The sequence below is a fragment of the Crocodylus siamensis genome, chromosome 10, assembly GCF_052110815.1.
Source record: "Crocodylus siamensis isolate JL-2025a chromosome 10, ASM5211081v1, whole genome shotgun sequence".
Classification (NCBI taxonomy): domain Eukaryota; kingdom Metazoa; phylum Chordata; order Crocodylia; family Crocodylidae; genus Crocodylus; species Crocodylus siamensis.
Genome location: NC_143404.1, coordinates 4,619,090 through 4,633,902, shown reverse-complemented (window position 1 = coordinate 4,633,902; position 14,813 = coordinate 4,619,090). Strand labels below are relative to the sequence as shown.

The 14,813-nt window shown below is 51.2% G+C and overlaps 1 protein-coding gene across 2 annotated transcripts; it reads right to left on the bottom strand.

The window, feature by feature from the left end:
- Positions 1-856: 856 nt before the first annotated feature.
- Positions 857-10,534, bottom strand: CD74 (CD74 molecule). 2 transcript variants are annotated; one of them, XM_090064046.1, is made up of 9 exons: positions 10,300-10,534; positions 6,966-7,141; positions 6,558-6,646; positions 5,727-5,789; positions 5,277-5,372; positions 4,875-4,965; positions 3,481-3,669; positions 2,329-2,385; positions 857-1,865 (listed from the first exon to the last, which is right to left on the bottom strand). In XM_090064046.1, exons 1-9 carry the CDS (start codon positions 10,380-10,382, stop codon positions 1,852-1,854), a joined length of 858 nt encoding a protein of 285 aa, XP_089920172.1. In that variant the 5' UTR covers positions 10,383-10,534; the 3' UTR covers positions 857-1,851. The 2 variants fall into 2 exon arrangements, with proteins under 2 accessions (XP_089920172.1, XP_089920174.1); XM_090064048.1 differs by lacking the exon at positions 3,481-3,669 and having other exon boundaries at positions 10,300-10,523.
- Between the last annotated feature and the right edge of the window lie 4,279 nt (positions 10,535-14,813).

The window sequence follows — 14,813 nt, the reverse complement described above, 5'->3', positions numbered from 1 at the left end:
CTCAACTTCCAAATCCAGGAGCTGCTGTCTGGTGTTATTGCTGGATGTGGGGGTACCATCCACCCTGTCGGGGCATTTGTAAAGATTACAGCTTTTGATGAATTGCTGTGCTGTGTGTTAGGCATTGCATTCGCACAGGGGCTATCCAAGATGTTCATCTTGTGACGGGTTTTGAAGCACCCATCTCCACATCTCAGTTTGTTCGGCCTGACCCACGCTTTTCCGTCAAGGTTGTGCTTAAGGTTGGGAGACTCATTTGGTGCTGGGGTAAAACACGGTAGGAATAGATCTACCCACTAAAAGAAGAGGGGAGTTACCAGGCCAGGTCTAGAGCATGCCTTGGCCAAAAAGGGATAAGGCAAGTGCTAAGGGCTAGGGCAGTGCAGAGTCTGTTCAAAGCTACAGGCAGTGGCAGGACAAAAGGGAATTGGTTTCCAGCCCTGCAGCCTTCCCTGCTAGGTGGGGTCCAAGGGAGCAGAGATTGTCCTGCTTCAACAACCGCTCCAGGAAGGGGTGTGAGTACTTGCCTCTAAATTCGCCAGTGGAGAAGGCTTCTGGGGCTGGCTGCATGCTCCCTCCTTCCAGACTGGGGAATAGCTGAGCTCCCCAGGGGCGAGGGGGGAGGAGCTGTTTAGGTACTAAGCAGTGTGACTGGATGGGGAGCTGGTGGTGCGTGGAGCACTGAGATGCTTGGAGAAGGAGCATGGAGCCCCTCCACCATGGAAATATGGATAAGGGGGTCTGGGCCCATGCGCATGCATGTACACGTGCAGCTCCGTGCACGGAGGGGCACGGACAAGCTGAAAAAACACGAGAGCCTGACGGATGGAATAACCGAGCCAGCTTGCACAAGCAGTCTCCGTGTCAAAAGTTTATTTGAAATCAACTTCTTTCCCTTGGAATCAAGGTTGGGATCACACACATTTACACTCGGCGTCTAGCTCCAGGATTAGCTCTTACCCTCCCCATTACAGAAACATCCAAATTAATCCAAGTTTCTAATTTGTTTCCTCTTAACCTTTATCTGCCTATGGGTTTAAAAAACAAAAGGAAGGAAGCCTGCACTCCTCTAGGTTTCTAATGTTTCTGCAGCTTACCTATTGCAGTTAAAAAGCTTGGAGCTCTGTTGCTGCTGCATTCAAGGTCTGTTCAGTATAAGAAAGTAGTAAAAGGCCTTAGCATGAAATCATCTCTATCCTTATCTACAATCTCCTTGACTGGAGAGGCTTTCCCCCACCATACAAAGGTGGTCTGTGTGCTGGGAAGCACTGGGTCATCTGATCCAGTGACCGCTGCCTGCAATGGGTTATTCCATAAAGGAGGGAAAATGGAGCATGTGTCCTACCTTCTGTATTTAATATCTGCCTAAAAACTGCTCTGAGGCTTATTGAGCTTACAGGCTATACTGCAGATAGCATCAGATAGACCGAGGGTCTACTCAAAGCACCTGTGTGGGTATCTTCAGCTGCCTGATCAGCCAAAAGGTGCCCAGGGGTCTAGGCACTGAACTGCCCCATCTGCCTCGGCTGGAGGTGAATACAAGGGCACACTTGTGCTTTCTTGTCTAAAAACCCTCCTAATATTAAGCTGGGTTTCTGCAGTGCATTTTAGCATAGGGTGAGAAAGCCGCCAGCAAACAAGGATTTACAACCAACCCAACGTCCGGCCCTGCTAAGGGGATAAATATTAATAAATGCTGAACAGAGGAGCTCAGAGGCTGCTGCTGTTAATGTGATTCAGGAAAGCGGTATAAAAGCATGAGGGAAATAGAGCAGGGATGTGAGCTGTGCCTCTGCGTCATGGTGGCTTTGCATCTTGGTGCAAGAGGCCAGAGGTGCCCGGCATCTGCCTCTACTTGGTGATTTCTGGGGAGACAGGGAGAAAAGAAAGTGAGGGATGAGAGCGGTGGAAGCAATGCTCAGTACCCCCAGCTGCCTTTCTTTCAGTGGTCAGAGCATTTCTTCCTCCTCCATTCCCTGCATGCTGATGCCAAAGACGAAGCCCCTGCCCGCCCAGATCCACAGCAGGATGGGATTTCGCCCAGCATCGGTGACAGCCCGCAGCATCCCCGCAGGGGCAGGACATGAATCCCTGCTGGATTCTTCTTGTTGCTCTTCGTCCCAGCCCAGTATGGGTCTAGGACCACGTATGCCTGGGCCTTTGCCTCTCATCTTTGAGCGTATCTACACCTCCCAACCATCTTCTGCCCCAGTCCACATGCACTCCCCCATTTCCCAAACCTGAGCACTATTCATTGCCCCTTCCAAGAAGCCCCCTTCGCCACCGAGCTGCCACAGCTGGCGATGCTGGACTGGCGTGGTCTCATACCTTTGTCCAGCTTCAGCTGCTCCACGCCGGAGAACAGCAAGTCCTCGGGCTCTTCACCTGCAGGGAAGGGCAAAGACAGCTTCAGCATTGGCAGCCAGCCATCAAAGCCTACCCGACTACCCAGCCAAGCTAGCCCTGTCCCTCCTACCCCATATCAGCCTCTACTACTGCTATGTTCACATGTGATTGCCACCAGCCCCAGACACCAAAGTGGGCTCAGAAATTCCTCTGCACCAGCATCAGCTCATCTAAAGTGTCTCATTTCTCTGGGCCTCGCTACCCGCTGGGTTTGGTATTGTCTTGTTCATAGATTCATAGATGCTAGGGTTGGAAAGGTCCTCAACAAATCATCAAGTCCGACTCCTTGCCATGGCAGGAAGGAGTGGTGGGGTCAGATGACCCCAGCCAGATGCCTACCCAGCCTTCTCTTAAAGACCCCCAAGGTAGGGGAAAGCACCCTCTGACTCTTCAGGGGGCCTGGCATAACAGTGCGATGAAAATGGGGAAATCTCAAATCACCTCCTCTTCTGCCTTTGCAGACAAAGACCCTGAATATATTCCAGGGAGGCTCTTTGGGGTGCTGGGAGTGCGTGGGCTCAAACCCAGATTGGTCACAGCTGAGATTGTCCTACTGCTCTGGTTCTCTAAAGCAGAGTCACCACACGTGATTTCCACACTGGGACGATCTTGGCCATCTCCATGTCATGAAGACAGCAAGGACTGAAGCTGCTCTTCCTACATTTTTTGCAGGACTCGGTGCAGAAGTGATGGTAGCAGTGTGCTGGCACCAGTGAGGGGCAACGCGATTCCTCTGTCTTGGGCCATGAGTGCGCAGGGGGTAGGAATAATACAGAGGCTTGACTCTTCAGCCAGCTGGGAGGGACCATGACAGCCCAACCTCAGCTGTTATCTCCACAATCCTTGTCCTCGGCTCCAGATACACAGCACCTCTCATGGTGTTACCTGGGATCTTCCCCCCACCCGAGCTCCGGCGTCCGATCCTGGGAGGTGCCCCACAACTCTGTATTTAGCCACCCTAAAGCCTCGTCAGCTCAGACGAGCCAGAGTTTATGCAAAACGAGGCAGCTGCTGCATGCGTCTCTTGCTCCTTTCCCCCTTCCCCGCACAGGTGAAGAGCCATGAGCTCCATACCACGACAGGTGAGCTTCTCACGGGTGTCAGTGCCTTCCACCTTGGTGCCGTTTTTGTAGACACACCAGCAGTAGCCCGTGCTGGCATGGCATTGCTTGGGGAGGTAGTCTCCATTTTCATCGCACTGTGGGTGGAATTGGCCTGGGTAGACGCCTCTAGGGCTGGCCTCCGCTTGGCATTTAGTTTGCACTAGTGATAAGCACAGGAAATACTGTGAATATATTTCACTCTTCCCTGCATGGCGGTGTTGGTGGGGGGGGGGGGTCTGTATAAACCTCCAAGACCCTTGGAAGCCCCGAGTCAAACCAAGTGGCAGCCTGTCTGAGCATGGAAAAGGTTGCAGGGCATGAGTGCCCTGAAGCTCTCAGCCACCCTGTTGTGACCCTATCTGGGGGGCAGAAGGGGGAGCATCAATACAAATGCTTCTTAACAGAAAAAGAATCCTAATTTGACTGCAGCAGCCTTATTCCTGCACAGGATTTCTCCCAGGGAACCTATTTAGCCTAATGATAGCAACTGGTAATGGCTGCTGCTTCATGGAGGCATTCTCATAAATTCTGCTAATGGAGATGCATCCAGGCACTGCTGGGTGACTAATTGTGAAGTTCCAGGCATCGGGGCTTTTAGCACAGACACTAAATGAAGATTAAAAGGAGGAAAAAAAGAGCAAATCCCAGCAAACCCTCCATGTCAGCGCCAGGATCCGGCATGGGATTTCAGGTAGTTCTACACTCTTTCTTTTTTGTTTTTTTCCCCCCACAGATATTTAATCTTTTGAAACGCTGTCTTGTCCCATCCCGTGGGCAAAGCCTGCATGCATTGCTTGCTAGAGCTGGGGCTGAATCAGAGCAAGGGGTCATCCGCAAGGATGCCCCATGGCTGTGAGAACTCAAATAGGAGTTTTGCTTCCATCATGACACAGATGGTGAGACAGGGTGAAAAGCAGAACCCACTTCAGTGCAATGGGCTGGTGCTCAGGGCAAACCCCTGGACTGCCAAGAGACAAAATGCTGAACACTATTTCCATGGAGTTTCTTTTTTCTATCAGAAGAAGGCCCTCACTGCTACCACATGGGGACCCAACTTTGCAAAACCTCTGACTCAAAGTGGGCTTCTCTATGCAACCAGGCTATGAGAGCTCAGAAAAGGAGAGCCCTTGTTCTTAGGTCTTCTGCTAGCTCCTACCTTTGTCCACCTTTCTGGCCCTACAATAGCAGCTAGGGTGCAGGAGAGAAGAGGGAGCAAAAACTCAGAGGAAGGGAAAGATCCCTCAATACTGCAGAGCAAACCCAGGCCAAGGGTGCCTCTGAGATGCTCTGACCCGTGGGTGGTACCACGGCAGCATGAGACTCATCTTAACCCTCAAGCAATTTGGTGACCTGTAAGCCTGCTACCTTTCACTGCCGGCATCTTAGTGGGTTCCTCGGTTTGGGGCTTTTTTGCCATCTCGAAGAGCAGCCACTTGTGCATCCAGGACTCAAAGGACTGCAAGAGACCGAACCAAGGAAAAGGAACAACAGTTAGCATCAGTGCACGCTGCAAAGGCAAAGGCAAATGCACCGGGCAGCTGGCACAGACCTCCCCCGTCACCTTCCATCTCGGCAGGGCGATACTAGAGACACCGCAGCCTTCGCTGCATGAACGCTGAGCATCTCAGGGCTCGGTATCCTTTTGTCTCCCCCCCAGAGACAGAGGCATGCCCACTCCACCTCCTGCCCAGGTCCATGTTCCCTGGAAGAAGGGCTAGGCATGAAGCAGCTGGAGTGCTAGCCAGGTGACCAAGTGTGAGCACTGACCTGCCAGTCAGAGTAGGACATGGAGCTCTTCAGGTGTTTCAGGTTCTCCATCATGGAGTTTCTGAGCTCAGGGAACATCTTGCTTGGATCACCCATCTGCAAGTCACCAAAAGAGGCAGGAATGAATAGAGGGCACAAGTGCCTACTTCACAGGGATGCCACAAAGCCAAAGAAGCTCACGTCAGCTGGAAGCCAGCTCCCAGGGATGGAGAGAAGCCCGAGCCGCCACTATAAGGCAGTAAGTCCCCCAGGCGGGTACGTGGGCAGACCAGGAGACAAAGGACTGTAAAAGTGAGGCTTCTCATACCTCAATGGCTCCCCTTACCACCCCAAGACAGGCTGAAGAAGTGGAAAGAAAGGGATCAGTTTGCCTGTGTGGCCCAGACATGCAGACACAGGAGTCTGATGGGGCAGGTACCGGGTGCCCAGGTGCACGGAGGAGGCTCTTACCAGCAGCAGATGCTTGACCTGATCTTCAGTCTTGTTGCTAGCTGGGCCTGAGTTGTCCATGGGCTGGGGAGAGAATTCAAATGGACACAGTCAGGGTAAAGACTGGAAGCAGATCTGGAGCGAGAGCAGGAAAGGTGGGACCTGGCCAGCCCCTGTGGCATTTGCGTTCGACACACAAGCGCGAGCCCAAGAACCATCAGCAGAATGACTTGCCCCCCTCCCCAGGGTGGGTAGAAACACTGGATTTCAAGGCCCAGTTTAATGAAGACCCATCAGAGCTTGTGTTGTCTTCTTGCATAGGGCAGGCAGAAGAGCTGGCAGTGGGGGATGCTGAACAAACCACTGCCTACTGTTTCTCCTTTCCAGCCCCTGCCTGCTCATTGCTCGGATTTGGCCCTAACTGCAGCAAACTAACAAGACAGAGCAAGAAGCGAATGGGCAGTGGGATGGGGACCCCAGGATCACTGGAGCAAGGGGAGGCAAAGATGTCAGTCCCAACCCAGTTCCCGGTGGGCAGGTTGCAATACCCAAAGGAGATGCACCAGCTACCCCAAAACCCCCTGGCAGTTGCGGTAATCCCAGTGGGACTGAGCAAGCCCTACAGCGATTGTCCCTGCCCAAGGGCAGTTGGGAAACAGGAGGTCCAGGCCACATCCCTGGTGGAACAAAGCCTGGGTCAGGAGTGGAGGCTGAGAAAGGCTGCATCCTGCCTCAGTCACTCACAACCTGGACACCAAGCTTGGAAGGAGCCAGGCAATTGGAGTCCCAAGAGGACTAGGAATTGGCTGCGGTTACAGCCATTTCGAGAGGGACCCGGTGGTTGCCTCTTACCCCGGCATCCATCTTTGATGCAAGCGGCAGCTCCCTCATGGCCATGGGCATGCTGATCATCGCCATCTTCATCTTGTTAGAGGACTTGCCTGGAAGGGGAAGAGAGGCATAAAAAAAAAGAAGAAAAGACCATTCTCAACTCTACCCCCCACACGTCTGTTCTGGGGGTGACTTCTCCTCAAAACTGGAGTCAAGTCAGCAAGTGGATCCCCAGGTTTTAATTGCATGAAACTCAACCCAAAGATGAGGTTTAAAACGAATGAAGCCACCAACCCTGTGGCCAGTGCTCCAGCTACCCCTGGTAAAGTCCAGATGACTTCCCATGATTTGCACTGGGGAGAGAGGTGGCAGAGAGCTACCTGGTGCCTGCTCAGATCATCCCACGGGCAAATAAGGAGAGAGACTCACCTTGGGGGAGTTTCCTGCTCATTGACTCCAGCTGCAGCGTTTGCGTGGTCTTGGTGAGCTTGCTGATGTGGTTGCTCTGCTGATACACAAAGTAGACGGTCACGGCCTGGCCGGCAAGCAGCAGGGCCACCAGGATGGAGAGTGCAGAGTAAACTGCTCCACGGCTGCAGACAATCCTGGAAGACACAAGGGAGAAGGAGGTGAGGCTGCTGCAATCTGGGACCTGCTCACCCAAAAGCAGAAACTGCCCATCCAACCTGCTCTCCACATTAAAGTCATGGCCTGAAAATGGGGTTATTAGCTCAGTTTCTAGTGCTAGACTGGAGCACCGCTGTTCCCAGGTTTTTCCTTGTGGGGACTTTTTCACAGGACCAAAGAGTGGAGGAAATTTGTTCTGGGTATTCATCCTGAACCTGCCCTTTTGGAGAAGTCATCCCATTGACTTCCCCTGAACTCCGTGTGCCACCTTTGATAAGGACTCTTCTGCCTTGGGGCAAAACGCGTTTTGTAAATCAAGCCAAATGAAATGCGTGGAGGCTGCATTTGTCATGCAGAAGTGAGATGGGGGTGCTAGCCTCTCTTCTCTGCATGCAAGATCTGCTGGGGGAAGTGAAAGTTTTATGAGAGGTGGGAAGTGCATAGTACATTTTCGTGACTGGGTGGAGAGGGGGGTTGGCTGGAAAAAAAATAGTATTAAGCATCTCTGAGACTTCAAAGAGAGGCCAAATTAAGCTAAGAGGAGGAATTTCTGAAGTCATGTATGGTTTCTTTGCGGGTATGGTAGTTCAGTTGGATTCCAATGCCTTTTCCTTCCATATTTTCCAGGCTTTCCTGATTTAGGGTATGATCTACTGCCAGTTGAAGGCAGTGGCAAGATTACTTCTCCTGGGCACTGGATCAGCCCTCCTGGTATCCTCAGCTTCACAATCTATGGGAAAAACTGGAGTCTACAGAAGACCAGCTTTATTACTTCTCCTGGTGTGCCTGAAATACATCTGTTGCACGTGCTTAAGAGAAAAAGGACTCAACAAGCAACAACTGCAAGAGTCACACACAGAACAGAGACCTTGCAAATCAGTCTGAAAAAATAACACAAGGGTAGATCCTTTCATGAGCAGGAATTACTTTGCTCGTGATGGGGAGGGATACACGGGTGACTGGGTGGCAAAGAAGGATTTGATGGTGTACAAGGAGTACTACTGCAGAGCAAATGGTAAATACAACCCTCCTACTCCTCTGCACTTGTATTCACTCCTGCGTTTTCTCACTGTTCTATCTTTCATGATTTAACAATTACAGTTCCTTTGTGAGTTCATTTATTTCCCTTTATTTTATTAACAGAAATTTTTAAGCACCGTATTTTTTTCAACATAGCTGAAACAAATTGCTTTCAGAGGGGACAGCCAACGTGCTTTCAGACACCTTCCCATTGGCTTTGGTTTCCTGGTGAAACTTTCACAAACGGTGCAGCCCAGCACTTTGGGGTGAGGAAAAAGAAATGATGAGACTAGTGGGGTGAAACGCAGTGAAAGGAACTCAGCTGGGAACGTCACAAGCGTTGGTAGATGGATGTCAGATTTCAAGAGGGCAAGTCCAGCCTCAGGCACACGCACACAGCTCTCACTGAAGCCAGCGGGCGCCGGGCTTGGGATTCAACGTAAGCTCTGGCTGTTGCTTAAACTAGAGTGAGTTAGCAAAAAGTCTCAAAAGAAATGACTGGTGTCGTAGGAGGGCCAAGGAAGGGGTTATGGATGGAGAGGAGTCCGGTCTAGCAGTGCAATTCCACCTTGCGAAGGATGAGATCACCCAGGAGCTGCGCAGTCGTGTTGGGTCCCTCGTACCTGGCCTGGCACCCCTGCAGCCTGTGACTGCAAGGCAGCCTGGCAGATGTAACTGCCAGGGAGAGGAGGGTGCTGCAGAAAAAGCAGCAAAATGGATCAGAGAGAGACCCTCAACTCACTAACCAGATGGCAAGAACCCATCAAGGGTGGATCCAGTCCAAGGACACCGGAAATAAGCCTGTGGGGTTTGTGGCAGGAGAGGGAACACCTTTTTGTTTTAAAGGAATACGGACTCGTGGTCGAGGCGATATAAAATCTAGTCGGTCTAATAAATGCTATCACCTCGACCATGAGTCCTGATTGTTTTTTGCCTCTAGACCAAGACGGCTACAACCTGGATACCCGACACCTTTTTGTTTGAAGAAGTTGTAGCTGCTTCTTCTATTCAAAACCAGATACAGCAAACTCCTCGCCACTGATTTCATAGGAGCTGAATCCGCTCGCTCTCTCTCTCTCTGTGTTATCGGTGTTCAAACACTACCTCCATCCTGCCGTCCTTCTGCGAGCTCTTCTGCCTGGAAACCCCTGACGTCATGAGATCTCTGGTGTCTCATTAGCAGTGGATGTGTGACTTGGCTTGTGGTTACAGAAATGGGGAAATAACTTAGTGGAAGGCAGCCAACCTGAAAACAATGATTACCCCACCTTGGCTCAAATTCACCATTTTATGCAGAACAGAGGAAAAGATCTTTCCCAAAGCCCATCCAGGGGAGGATATAAGATGCATGGACAGTCAGAGAGACAGACCAGAGGACAGAGATCCCCAAGCAGCTGGATAAGTGGAGCACAGGAAATCCTGCTCCCCCAGGCCACACCTCCAGAAATGGGGTGGCAAAGGCTCCGGACATGGCATTGAGGAACTAAAAAACGTGGCATGGAGTAATTAAAAAATGACTGATTGATTAGATGTCGTTCATGCAGACCCCACCCTCTGAGCACACACCACTGCGGATGGGGTCAAACTCTGCCGACGAGTCTGGTACTGGGGCAGGGAGGGGGCAGGTCTGAGCAGGGCGTGGGACCCAAAGGCAGGACGAACAGCACAGGGCAAGAGGAAGCCACGACTGCAAGAACTTAACACAACATGATTCCCCGGTGGGGCTGGGGTTACATGGGGCGAGACCGCAGGCTTGGTCGAAGGCTCCCGAGCCGGCTGGGCAGACAGGGGCAAACACCCCCAGGCAAACCGTCGCCTCCCTCAGTGTCTCCCTCCTGCACATGGAAAGCTTTGGGAGAGGTTGGCAGACCCTGGCATGGGTATTTCCCGGGCTGGCAGAGATGCGCCCTGACCGATGTCACTTCTCACAAGGCAAACAGGCTCCTTGCGAGTCCAGGAGGGCAGGGGGAAGTCAAAGGTCCAACTTCCAGCCCTAGAGAAATCCCCCGACTCCATCAGCCAAGCCCCTCTCCCCCCTCCGCCTGTATACTCACCCCCCGCCCTCCTTTCTCCCCCCACCCAAGGCACACAAAGGAAAGAGGTGGGAAAGAGATACCGCCGTGATGTCGAGCGCATGGTCAGGGCAGGCGCGGTGGTCTGCTCTGGGGTGGAGATCAGGTCGCTCCGGTCCTCTTCCATGGCTCTGGCTGGCCCCTGGGGTGGTGGTGGAGCGCTGGCTGCTCCCTGCTCTGCCACCGGCTGAGACTGAAAAAGAAATTGGCTTCTGTTCCTTTGAACCTTCTGGAAGCCCCCAAAACAAGGAAGTGAAAGTTTCACGGTCTCAACAGTTGGAAATACCCAGCCAACCCTGCCCGCCCCCTAAGACCACATATAGACTTCAGCCGGACACATCGGCTCAGGTGCAAGGGTGGCGATTATCCGATTGGCCGCTCGCGGCAGCATCACTGGTTTCCAAGCAAATGTTTTCATTCTCGGTCCTCAGCCCATAGAGTGAGAACTGAGCTGCCGAGAACAAGGGAAAAGGAGTTTCCTCGTGTCTCAGCTCTGACATCCCAAAGAGGAATAAGGCCCTGCTCCCAGCCCAGCCCTGCAGCAAGAGGGTTCACAGCCTAACGGGGGACCCGCACCCCCTGCAAGGTCCAGCCACCTGCCCCCGTGCTGGCCCGTGCTCCCCGAGCACGTTCAAAAGCAAGCCTCCGGACTTAGCGGCAGGTTTTTGCTCCCTGCTATGAGCCGCCCCATTATTTTCAGACTCCGAGGGCTAGATGCTGTGCTGACCCTAAGGCAGCAAATGACTTGCAGCGTTATTGCACCACCCAGGCACCTGGCCCTTAGCTTTCACGTATTTTCACTTGCCAGGAGAAATATGAGGCTTCTCCTTGGCACTGACTCAGTCCCTTCATCTCTTGTGCTAATTAATCAGGGCTGCCTCACCCCTCCTTCACAGTCAGAAGAGGGGTCCCTTATTAAACAGCACCCCCAAACCTTCAAAAGCAGAACAAAACACACAATTCTGAGATTAAAAAAAAAAAAAGGCATTTTCCTTTGGGCTGAGCTCTCTGCTTTTTTTTTTTCTTTTGGGCTGGTTAACACATCAGCTCCTCAAGCAGGAGAGTATGTAAAAAGCATTGGTCTCTGCTTTATCCCCCCCAGCCCTCAACCTGGCCTCTCTTTCCTACTTCAGATTGCTCCCAGCTTGTACTGGGTTTTACAGCGTGCTCGTCTTCCAGACTGACTGGAAACCACCCAGTGTCCAAGCAGCGGTGGCCGTAGGGTTGCTGGGTCCCTGGGCAAGAGAGTCATTTGGGGCCCCTTAGAGGCTTAATTTTGATGACCTATACGCAAGTCGGACATTTGTTGCAAAATTTTGGGGCTGCCTAAAGTGTGGGATCCTGGGTGGTCACCTCATTTGCTCTCCTCTAAGGCCACCACTGGTGCAAGCCACTCAGCAGCTCCCCATGACAGCCAGGAAAACAATTGGGTGCTGGGCACTGCAGGAAACCTGGCTTTTATCCTTAATGCAAACTAAAGATAACCCAGGACCAAAGCTGACCAAGTGAAAGTGCCATGTCTGAACAGGTTTGGTTTGGAAGATAAGAAAGAACCTAGATCTGCAAAACCTCACTCGCGGTGGCAGAGAATGACACATAGAAAGTCCCACAGAAGCTAACGGGACTGATTACGTCAGTAAATATTAGTAGCTTAAGTAAGCCCTGGCAGACCCGGATCCTGAGCTACGTGCGGATATAAGCAGTGTGGATCAGTTTTTCTGCTAAGAAACAGCAATCTATCTAGCCACGGGCCTAGGTGTTATGTGGGGCTCCCAGCACTGAGGTCAGGATAGCTGCAGTTATTCAGGGATTACACAGTTAAATCAGAATAAATGAAGCATGTCAATGTGCAGTTGGTTTCAGATAACTCTGGAAATTAAACCAGAGCACTGCAGTGCTGTAGCAGTCCTTGTGAGGGTCTCTGAGCACGGAAGTCAGGTCTTCATCAGATCATAGGGAAAAAAAGGTTAGGTAGGTACTCAGGGGGTCACCTAATCCAATCCCCTGCTCAAAGCAGGATCATCCCCATCTAAAACCTCCCAGATCAATGTTTGTCTAACCTGCCTGTAGCAGTTTGCCAGCCCACGGAGCCTGGGGGCAGTCTGCAGGCTTGCAAAGTCGGCTGCTGGCGGCTGCAAGGGATGATTGCAGGCTGCCTAGGCACCTGGGCCAACTGAGAGAGCTGATTAGCTGGCAGGAAGATAAAAGGCTCCCAGGAAGGGGAGCCAGGGAGAGATAGGCTCCTAGGGAGAGGTGCTAGAGGCAGCTGAGTGCTGGTGAGCAGACAGTGAGCAGGTGGGTCAGCTCATGGTGGAGCCTGGGCACCATGCCTGCAGTGCTGTTACCCTGAGCATCAGCTTGTGATTGTGAAGATGAACACTGGGCATGCAGAGACTGTGAGTGTGTTAGAAACCGTGTATATGGTGTATGTTGATTGACTCCTGCCAGGAGGGAGCTTGCCCTGGGGACCGTGGGTGATAAATGGAGGCTGTTACCCTGTAAAGGGACACTGAAAGATTGTGTTTGGAGCTGATAAACCCTGAACCTGCTACACTGCCTCCAAAAACCTGTGGAGATGGAGATCCCACAACCCACCTAGCTAATCCATCCCGAAGCTTGACCACCCTGGCTGTTGGAGAGCTCCTTATATTTAACCTCATTCTTTCCTTATGTCTCTGCTCCCCAGAGAAATCCTGGTTACCTGTCTTTGCACATGGTAATAGACCCGCATCGGGGTCTCTGAACCAAAATCCAAGCGTCCTCCGAGCCTAGCAGGGAGTTGCAGAACTCTGTATCGGGCTCATCCTGATTATCGAGGCCCTAGACATAACTGTACATAATCTGGGCACGGAAGTTATTTTGGGCGTGGAAGTACAAATAATCCTACTGGGCACGCGAGCATCATCACTTGTTTCTAGGACAGGCTTCGCATTTGTAGTCCTCAGTCCACAGAGTTACGAGAGGAGGATGAGACGAGCAGAGCCTGCCGATGAACTGTAATGTGCCCTTTCCAAGGAAAATATGCCGTAACGTGCCCTCTCCCAAATCAGCACCATAGTGTGATTTTTTTTTTTTTTTATTTATTTATTTATTTTTTATCTATCTTGTGCAGATTGGGATGGAAACTTTTTAGTGTTTAATCATAAATACACTGGCCTGCACCGTGGTCTTGCAACAGGTATTCTGAGTTCACCCGAACAAGTTAAGACCCAAACCTTGTGGGCTGGGGACATTTTGTGCCCTCTGGGGGGGCCTACACGGGCATCTCGGGACCAAATGTAACCCCCTGAGTCGGATGCTCTACTCCTGTCTGTAAACTACTCCCATGGCATTGGGTTACTTTACACTGTTTAAGTGCCTGGCCCTTGACTCTTCCTTGTTTTTCTTTCTGCATCTTCCAAAAAGATTACATGGGGAAAATCCCCATTTTTAGCACTTTTTCAAGGTTAGCGTGAGAGTCCTTTTCTAAACAAGACCCTACCTGATTTAAAGGGAAAAGAGTAAATGTTTCACTTGGCTTTTTCCACAGCTTCTCCTTCAAGCTGAGATCTCTCTACCTTTTTTTCTCGGCGCACTTTCTATTTGACTAACTCCCCAGCTTCCTGAGCAAATAAGATACTTAATATAGGCAACAAGGCCTTGCTTGGAAGGGCATTACTCAACACTGACTCTTCGTCCCCTACTTCACTTTCAGCTCGATACCAAACTCTAGTGATCAGCTCTTTCAAGCATCAGATTTTTGGGAAAATGCTCAAGCTGCCCAGCAGCCCCCAGTAACAGCAATGAAAGCCTCTGGGGGCTGAGCACTGCTGACTATCTGGTCTTAATCCTTCATGAGAATTGAGGAGAGTCCTTGACAAGAACTTGTTGAAAGAGTGATGCATCCTGAGAGAGACGGGGTGGCTTTGAGTAAATGTGATATCTTTTATTAGACCAACCCTGAAATGCATCCTAAGAGATTCGGTTTAGAGCTTAATGACCTCGTTTACAAAACCTCACTCCTGGGAGTGAAGAAGACATGAACAAGATGACCCTACGTAAGTTAAGGGGGGTGATTGTGTGGGTGGGGATTATTTGGGTAAATCAGTGATTGCAGGAGTGGGTCCTGTGATACCAGGATTTTTAAGCTCTGAATAAGTGCCTATAGAGCAGGCTTCTTTCCTGATGGCTTCTTGGCATATTAAGACACACTGGGTGCACGTCTACACGAGATGTGAACTGCACAGTAGCCTAATAACACTGTGCAGTAGCGTGCCAGGCAAAACCTGTGCTAATATGCTACTGTGTAGTAGTATTAGGCTGATGCACAGTTAGTGCCACTAGAAAAAGTGTGCCAGTGCTACTGTGCAGTAGCATGAGTTACTGTGCATTGGTTATCCAAGTATTAAACTTAATGTGCAGTAACTGTGGCACATTAATGAACATGTAGATGTGCCCAGTGATATTCTCTCATGCATGTGGTTAGAGGAATCCGACACGGAGGTCAACAGGGGGATCACATCTTCAGGGAAGAAGAAATGGGGCACTTTAATGTGCCATCAGTGTAGGCAACATAAGC

Bases quoted from the DNA above. Each gene is read 5' to 3' on its own strand.
- CD74 (XM_090064046.1), bottom strand. From the start codon at position 10,382: ATGGAAGAGGACCGGAGCGACCTGATCTCCACCCCAGAGCAGACCACC. The intron at 7,142-10,299 runs GTATCTCTTTCC...TGTGTCTTCCAG, and splicing joins ATGCGCTCGACATCACGGCG to GATTGTCTGCAGCCGTGGAG. The intron at 2,386-3,480 runs GTATGGAGCTCA...CCTTCCCTGCAG, and splicing joins TGAGAAGCTCACCTGTCGTG to GTGAAGAGCCCGAGGACTTG.